Source organism: Eriocheir sinensis, chromosome 57 (genome assembly GCF_024679095.1).
Source record: "Eriocheir sinensis breed Jianghai 21 chromosome 57, ASM2467909v1, whole genome shotgun sequence".
In the NCBI taxonomy this organism is placed as follows: Eukaryota; Metazoa; Arthropoda; class Malacostraca; order Decapoda; family Varunidae; genus Eriocheir; species Eriocheir sinensis.
This window is the reverse complement of record NC_066565.1, coordinates 7,114,578-7,122,811: the sequence shown is the minus strand read 5'-3', so window position 1 is coordinate 7,122,811 and position 8,234 is coordinate 7,114,578. Positions and strand designations below refer to the sequence as shown.

Here is an 8,234-nt window from a genome sequence, read left to right as displayed (position 1 = left end):
ACAATCTATCGTCTGGTGCAGTGGTTCCCAATCTGGGCATGCCTCCTTGGGGGCGTAAGCTAGGTAAAGAAGAGGGCGTATTCCATCTGCCAAAAGTACAGTTTGCAATAAATAAACACACACACACACACACACACACGAAGGAGTAACAAATGATGGGGGCGCGAGGATTTCTCAGAAATCAATAGGGGCATCATGTAAAAAGTTTAGGAGCCACTGGTCTAGTGTCTTTATTTCTTAGCATTGGCTTATTGTCTATTCAGGGAAGGGACAGTTAGTTCAGCATTATTTCCCCATTTCGTAACATAATCTATCACCTTTTGCGTCCATTTCTTTCCCAGTAGTGTTTTGTATTTTTTCCAGCAGTTTGTCATTTTCTTTTCTGTTCCTGTCCAAGAGATTTTGCCATAATTCAGGAAGGAGGAAGCACGCTGGTCTGTTGTGTTTCATCTCGTAATGTCCTTTTCGTAATTTCCAGCAGCAGCTTCCAATTATGTTTTCACTTTGTGTCACTTTGTATCTTTCAGAGGTTTGCGATTATGCTGTTACTTACTGTCTGGAAATGCTGCCTTCGTTGTGAGGATGGAAGAAGTAGCTACATATTATCCTCTGTATTAGTATAGCTACACACTATTATTCCATGATGTAATCTATTGCAATGTATCTTTTTGTACTTTCCAGCAGCCTGCAATCATGCCTTTCCTTCCTGTATTAATTGTGAGGATGGAAGAAGTAGCTACAGATCATCCTCTGTATATACTATTAGGAAGTAGCTACACTATTATCCCATATTGTAATCTATTGCAATGTATCTTTTTTTGTACTTTCAGCAGCCTGCAATCATGCCCTTCCTTCCTGTATTAATTGTGAGGATGGAAGAAGTAGCTACATATCATCCTCAGTATGTACTATTAGAGGTAGGTACATACTTTCCATACTGTAATCTATCGTAATGTATTGTATTGTATTTTCCAGCAGCCTGCAATCATGCCCTTCCTTCCTGTCTTGATCTTCCAACACTCAGTTCTAAGCACACAAGCATATGTTATCTTATTCCACCCCTTTGTTCTTCCTCCCTTCCTCAGTATCTAACCTTTCCTTGTTGGTTTCCATGAATAAGTTTTTTCCTTTTTGAGTATGTCTTCCTAATGTAACTATTGGTCTATGTTTTTGTTTGTTTGTTCTAGTCCACACACACACACACACACACACACACACACACACACATGCATACAGACACACACCAGAATTGGTTTGGGAATTCTATTTTCTCATCAGCTTCCTGTCTATCCCCTGTCTGCCTGTAGCACCAGTAGGCCCTCTTGGACGGCCCCAGCCCATTAGCGGAACAGGCGAATTTTATTTATAGTGGCTGCCGTGATGTGACTCCTGCTTCATTTACTGCCCTCAGCTGTTTCCTTTACCATAAAAAAAATGTAGGCATGCATTCAGGGGAGGTGGTGGCTGAGTCGTTAGCGTGCCAGCCTCGCATTCTTTGCGTTGTCTATGATGTGGGTTTGAATCCACCGCTAACCACCTGGGATTTTTCAGTCACCGCCGAGTGGCCTAAGACTACCCACATGCTGTCCTGAAGACCACCTATCAACCCAGACTCTAGAAGAAGCTCTGCAGCACAAGTGGAATCAAGAATGAGCTCCGGGGGGCAGCATGAGCCAATAATAATAATGGCACCACTATAAACAATTGCCTGTGCCATGACGGGCTAGGGCCGACCATCAGGCTCATATGGATTAGCCTACCGGCGCTGTAGGCCACATGTAAAAAAAAAAAAAAAAAAAAAAATCTAACTCTTCAAAATGCTATATGTATATATATTTCTTAACTCGTCCGCTGCAATTGGCACGGATTTTGCATTCACTGGTAGCCTGGTAACATAATTCTCCCAGGTCTTTCTCTGCCTCTGTGGTGTATAGTGGAGTGTTTCCCATTTGGTATTGGTGAGCTGGATATCCATTCACTGGTAGCCTGGTAACATACACTCCAGGCCTTTCTCTGCCTCTCTGGTGGATAGTGGAGTGTTTCGCATGTGGTATTGGTGTGCTGGATATCCCTTCACTGGTAGCCTGGTCACTGGTAGCCTGGTAACATACACTCCCAGGTCTTTCTCTGCCTCTGTGGTGGATAGTGGAGTGTTCCCATGTGGTATTGGTGTGCTGGATATCCCTTCACTGGTAGCCTGGTAACATACACTACCAGGACTTTCTCTGCCTCTGTGGTGGAGAGTGGAGTGTTTCCCATGTGGTATTGGTGTGCTGGATATCCTTTCACTGGTAGCCTGGTAACATACACTCTCAGGTCTTTCTCTGCCTCTGTGGCGGATATTGGCGTGTTTCCCATGTGGTATTGGTGCGCTGGATATCCCTTCACTGGTAACCTGGTAACATACACTCCCAGGTCTTTCTCTGCCTCTGTGGTGGATAGTGGAGTGTTTCCCATGTGGTATTGGTGTGCTGCATATCCCTTCACTGGTAGCCTGGTAACATACACTCCCAGGTCTTTCTCTGCCTCTGTGGTGGATAGTGGAGTGTTCCCATGTGCTATTGGTGTGCTGGATATCCCTTCACTGGTAGCCTGGTAACATACACTCCCAGGTCTTTCCCTGCCTCTGTGGTGGATAGTGGAGTGTTCCCATGTGGTATTGGTGTGCTGGATATCCCTTCCCAAGGTGCAGAACTTTACATTTTTCATCATTGCATTGTAGCAGCCACTATTTATTCCACTCCTACAGCTTGGTGATGTCTTCTTGTAGGAAATCCACAGTCAAGGGGTTAAAAATAGGCCTTTCTGACAAACTGTTGCAATTTTTATAACACTCTTACTTCCCTTATAAGATTATATTACGTTGTTTGTCTGTCCACAACACAAGTCCTACAGCAATACTTCCTCTCCACAACACAAGTCCTACAGCAATACTTCCTCTCCACAACACAAGTCCTACAGCAATACTTCCTCTCCACAACACAAGTCCTACAACAATACTTCCTCTCCACAACACAAGTCCTATAGCAATACTTCCTCTTTGCAACACAAGTCCTACAGCAATACTTCCTCTTTGCAACACAAGTCCTACAGCAATACTTCCTCTCCACAGCACAAGTCCTATAGCAATACTTCCCCTCCACAACACAAGTCCTACAGCAATACTTCCTCTCCACAACACAAGTCCTATAGCAATACTTCCTCTCCACAACACAAGTCCTATAGCAATACTTCCTCTCCACAACACAAGTCCTATAGCAATACTTCCTCTCCACAACACAAGTCCTACAGCAATACTTCCTCTCCACAACACAAGTCCTACAGCAATACTTCCTCTCCACAACACAAGTCCTACAGCAATACTTCCTCTCCACAACACAAGTCCTACAGCAATACTTCCTCTCCACAACACAAGTCCTACAACAATACAAGGATCGTAATGTTACGTCTACGTAAAGACGAGAAATAAGCAAACAGTGAGTGCTGGGCTGACGTAACCTTGCCTCGACGTACAGAGATCAAAGTGTGAATTGAAGTTACTTATACAAACATCTCGTAAGTAAGGTTGACAAATTATATTCCATCAGTTTAAATGACATAATCTTCCCTATACATACAGATCAAGGTAACATATGAAATGAAATGAGGTTACTTATACAAACATCTCGTAGGTAAGGTTGGCGTAACTTATATTTTGCTAGTTTAAATGACATAATCTTCTCTATACGTACAGGTCAAAGTAACATACGACATACGAGTTAATTGAGGTTACTCATAAAAACATCTCAAAGGTAAGGTTGGTGAACCTTATATTTTGCTAGTTTAAAGGATGTAATCTTCACTATACATACAGAGATCACTGTAACATACGACATATGAAATGAATTGAGGTTACTTATACAAACATACCAGTGAATTGAGGTTACTTATACAAACATACCAGTGAATTGAGGTTACTTATACAAACATACCAGTGAATTGAGGTTACTTATACAAACATACCAGTGAATTGAGGTTACTTATACAAACATACCAGTGAATTGAGGTTACTTATACAAACATACCAGTGAATTGAGGTTACTTAAACAAACATACCAGTGAATTGAGGTTACTTATACAAACATACCAGTGAATTGAGGTTACTTATACAAACATGCCAGTGAATTGAGGTTACTTATACAAACACCTCGCAGGTTAAGGTTGACATAACTTATATATCGTTAGTTTAAGAGACGTAATCTTGCCTATACGTACAGAGATCAAAATAACATATCTCGAGGGTAGGGTTCACGTAACTTGTATTTCATTAGTTTAAGGTTACGTATACTTACAATAACATCGTAAAGAGGGAAAGAATAAAGAAAGGAAAGAAAGAAGGTGTGTTGAAAGGTCATCTTATCGCCTACAAACACCTAGAGACAAACATTGGGGTGAGGGAGGGAGGGAAGGGTAACACACACACACACACACACACACACACACACACACACACAAATGAAATTATAAACACCAACCCACATACCCCAATCAAACACCTCCACACTAAACATCCTTTTTCGACCGTCCATGTTGAGAGAGGAGGAGGAGGCGGAGGAGGAGGAGACGAGAGTAGACGTGGAGCCGCCAGCGATGGAGTTGGCGGCTGTTCCTCCGTCCTTCCCTTCGTGGCTGCATGTGGGTGACTTCTTGGCTAGGGTAAGGGAGGATAGGTTAAGTTAGGAGACATTAGGTAAGGCTAGGTGAGGTTAAGTTAGGGGAGGTCATGTAGTTTTATCTTTTAGGGTTCAAGGGCAATAAAACAAAAAAGGCATAAAAAACACTAGGTCCTGCCCCTGACCAGAGAAGGAAAAATGACAACGGGGCATAATTACCAGTGAGGGGGCGAGTCTCTCAAACTTGTCGCCCACCATCCAGTGATTGTACCTGGCGAACAGCATCATGAGGGCCAGGACCAGGTTGGCAAACTGCTTCACACACTCTGAAAGACACAGAAACTGCTCAGCAAGGACTGTAGGCGGGCATCCTCAACACTTCCCCTCACATCAACTCTTTCCAAAGGCCAAGAAAAGGTATCAATTGCATTCTAATGACATGAGGTAATCCAGCTTTCCAGACAGACAACAGATTGAAAATAGACAAACTATGTAGAGGAAGCATTAGTTTGAGAAGGCTATAAGAAAATCCATCTTTCCAGACAGACAACAGATCAAAAATAGACAAACTATGTAGAGGAAGCATTAGTTTGAGAAGGCTATAAGAAAATCCAGCTTTCCAGACAGAGCAACAGATCAAAAATAGACAAACTATGTAGACATCTTTTCCAAAATTTCAAAATGGCGCACCTTCACCCTGCCTCGGAGTCCCCGCTTGGGGGGGGGACCACTCTATATACTATGATCAATAGTTTTAAGCCTGTAAAGAATAACCATTGTATAAAATGGAAATAAAGTTTCTGATTCTGATTCCTCTCCCTTCCCTTCCCTATCCTTTCCTTTCCCTTTCCATCCCTTCCGTTCCCTTCCTTGACCTTCCGTTCCCTTCTCCTCTCTTCAATTTCCTTTCCTCTCTCTTCCCTTTCCTTCCTTGACCTTCCCTTCTGTTCCTTGACCTTCCCTTCTCTTCCCTTCCTTGACCTTCCCTTCTCTTCCCTTCCCTTTCTCAGCCTTCCCTTCCTTTCCTCTCCCTTCCCTTCTGTTCCCTTCCCTCACTCACCTCAGCACTGCTCTTCAGAGGGTTGGTCAAGTTATACACAAGCTCGGAGGAGTGGAAGATGCACTGGTGAGGAGGCTGGAAGACCACGAGGGGCGGCGCCAGGCTCACCATTAGGCTGGGGAGGTACACGTGTTCCCCCTTGTTGCTTGCTGTCACCTCAAGCCGGTTGATCTTGCCTATGATGACCGAACTGTTATTGCTGGAAAGTGAGGTTAAGACAAGATTACAAATGAAGTTTAAGGACTTGAACAGAGCTTCAGAACTTTGACGCAGCTGAACTGATCGCATCTTAACACACATTCACATCCCATCCCCCTCAGAGCGAACTGTTATTGCTGGAAAGTGAGGTTAAGATAAGATTACAAGTGAAGTTTGAGGACTTGAACAGAGCTTGAGAACTTTGACACAGCTTAACTGATCGCATCTTAACACACATTCGCATCCCATCCCCCTCGGACCAAACTGTTATTCCTGGAAAGTGAGGTTAAGACAAGAGAAAGTTTGAGGATGGAAGACTTGAACAGAGCTTCAGAACTTTGACGCAGCTTAACTGATGGCATCTTAACACACATTAGCATTCCATCCCCCTCAGACTGAACTGTTATTGCTGGAAAGTGAGGTTAAGACAAGATTACAAGTGAAGTTTGAGGATGGAAGACTTGAACAGAGCTTGAGAACTTTGACACAGCTGAACCAATCGCATCTTAACACACATTCTCCTCCCATCCCCCTCGGACTCACCCATCCAGGAACGCCACCTCGGTCTGCATGTCCACTTTGCACACCTCCTCCTCGCACCCCTTGGCTATGCTCACCACCATCTCCGCGCTGTTGAGAGCGTACGGGTTGAGAGAGAGAGAGAGAGAGAGAGAGAGAGAGAGAGAGAGAGAGAGAGAGAGAGAGAACTATCACTACAAGCTACAGAAACCCAGAGACAGAGACAGACAGAGACCAAATGAGAAGTAGACATAAAACAGCCATTATCAAGACACCTCTCCACCACAAATTGACCTCTCTCTTGGCCACTCTTTACTTTCGTCTATTATGGCAGCGGTGAGTAGCGGGCCTTTTTTTTCTATGCACTTTTTGTTGCCCTTGAGCCGTCTCCTTTGTTGTAAAAATAAATAAATAAATAAAAGCTACAGAAATCCAGAGAGCCAGACACAGAGAAAATGAGACAGCAAAAGGAAGAAGAAGAAATGAAAAGGGAAAACTAAGACAAGGAGAGGAAGAGAGAAATAAAAAGGAAAAGAATGAAAGGAAAAGGGTGAAAAATAAGACATAAGAACAGAAAGAGAACAAAAAATGAGAACGGAGGAAAATGAAACAGGGATAAGTAGAGAAAGAGAAGGAAAGCAATACTACCAAAGAGACAGACACAGAGAAAATGAGAAGTAGATAAAACAACCATTAGCACTAAAAGCTACAGAAATCCAGAGAGAGACAGAGACAGACAAAGACAGACACAGAGACACAAACAGAGACAGACAAAGACATAGACAGACACAGAGAAAATAAAAACAGAAATAAACAACCATCACAAAAAGCTACAGAAATCCAGAGAGAGACAGAGACAGACAAAGACACAGAGAGACAGACAGACAGACAGACAGAGAAAATGAGAAGCAAATAAAACATCCAGAGAGACAGAGACACACAGGGAGAGAAAATGAGAGAAAAACAGAGACAGACAAAGACACAGAGAGACCCAGACAGAGAGAGAAAATGAGAAGCAAATAAAACAACCAGAGACACAGACATAGACAGACCCATCAATTAAAAGCCACAACCAGAGATAGAGACAGAGAGACATGCGAACAAAGAAAAAACAGGGTCGCCAACTCACCAATCAGCTCCAGGGACGAGGAGTTCAGGAGACCGTACTCAAGCCTCATAATGATGTCACCGTCCGGGTCCTGCTTGTCCTTCTGCAAACACCACCAACAGCGAGGTAAAAAAAGTCGCCGAGTCAAATCCTGCCACACCACACCACACCCAGCCACACCACACACCACACCACACCATACCCAGCTGCACCACACACCACACCACACCATACCCAGCCCCACCACACCACACCACACACCACACCACACCACACCATACCCAGCCACACCACACCATACCACACCACACCACACACCACACCACACCATACCCAGCCACACCACACCACACACCACACCACACCATACCCAGCCACACCACACCATACCCAGCCGCACCACACACCACACCCAGCCGCACGACACACCACACCACACACCACACCAAACCCAACTGCACCACACACCAAACCCAGCGCACCACACACCACACCACACCAAACCCAGCCGCACACACCACACCACACCATACCCAGCCACACCACACACCACACCACACCATACCCAGCCGCACCACACACCACACCACACCACACCACACCACACCATACCCAGCCCCACCACACCACACCACACCCAGCCGCACCACACACCATACCACACCCAGCCACACCACACCATACCCAGCCGCACCAC

The 8,234-nt window shown here is 44.5% G+C and overlaps 1 protein-coding gene across 13 annotated transcripts in view; it reads right to left on the bottom strand.

Moving 5' to 3' along the window:
* Positions 1-2,811: 2,811 nt before the first annotated feature.
* LOC126984761 (uncharacterized) overlaps positions 2,812-8,234 on the bottom strand; it is a 31,736-nt gene continuing 26,313 nt past the window's right edge. For 5 of the 13 annotated variants that reach the window (XR_007737635.1, XR_007737637.1, XR_007737641.1 and 2 more), the window contains 5 exons: positions 7,559-7,640; positions 6,454-6,540; positions 5,713-5,911; positions 4,872-4,978; positions 2,812-4,642 (listed from right to left, as the gene is read on the bottom strand). Coding sequence is in view for 4 of the 13 variants with exons in the window: in XM_050838820.1 (XP_050694777.1) it covers positions 4,891-4,923; positions 5,713-5,911; positions 6,454-6,533 (312 nt within the window). In the remaining 9 variants the exon portion in view is untranslated. Of the gene's footprint in view, positions 4,643-4,674; positions 4,691-4,871; positions 4,979-5,712; positions 5,912-6,453; positions 6,541-7,558; positions 7,773-8,234 lie in introns of those variants that run through there. The other 8 variants (XM_050838820.1, XM_050838819.1, XM_050838822.1 and 5 more) reach the window with 4 other exon arrangements.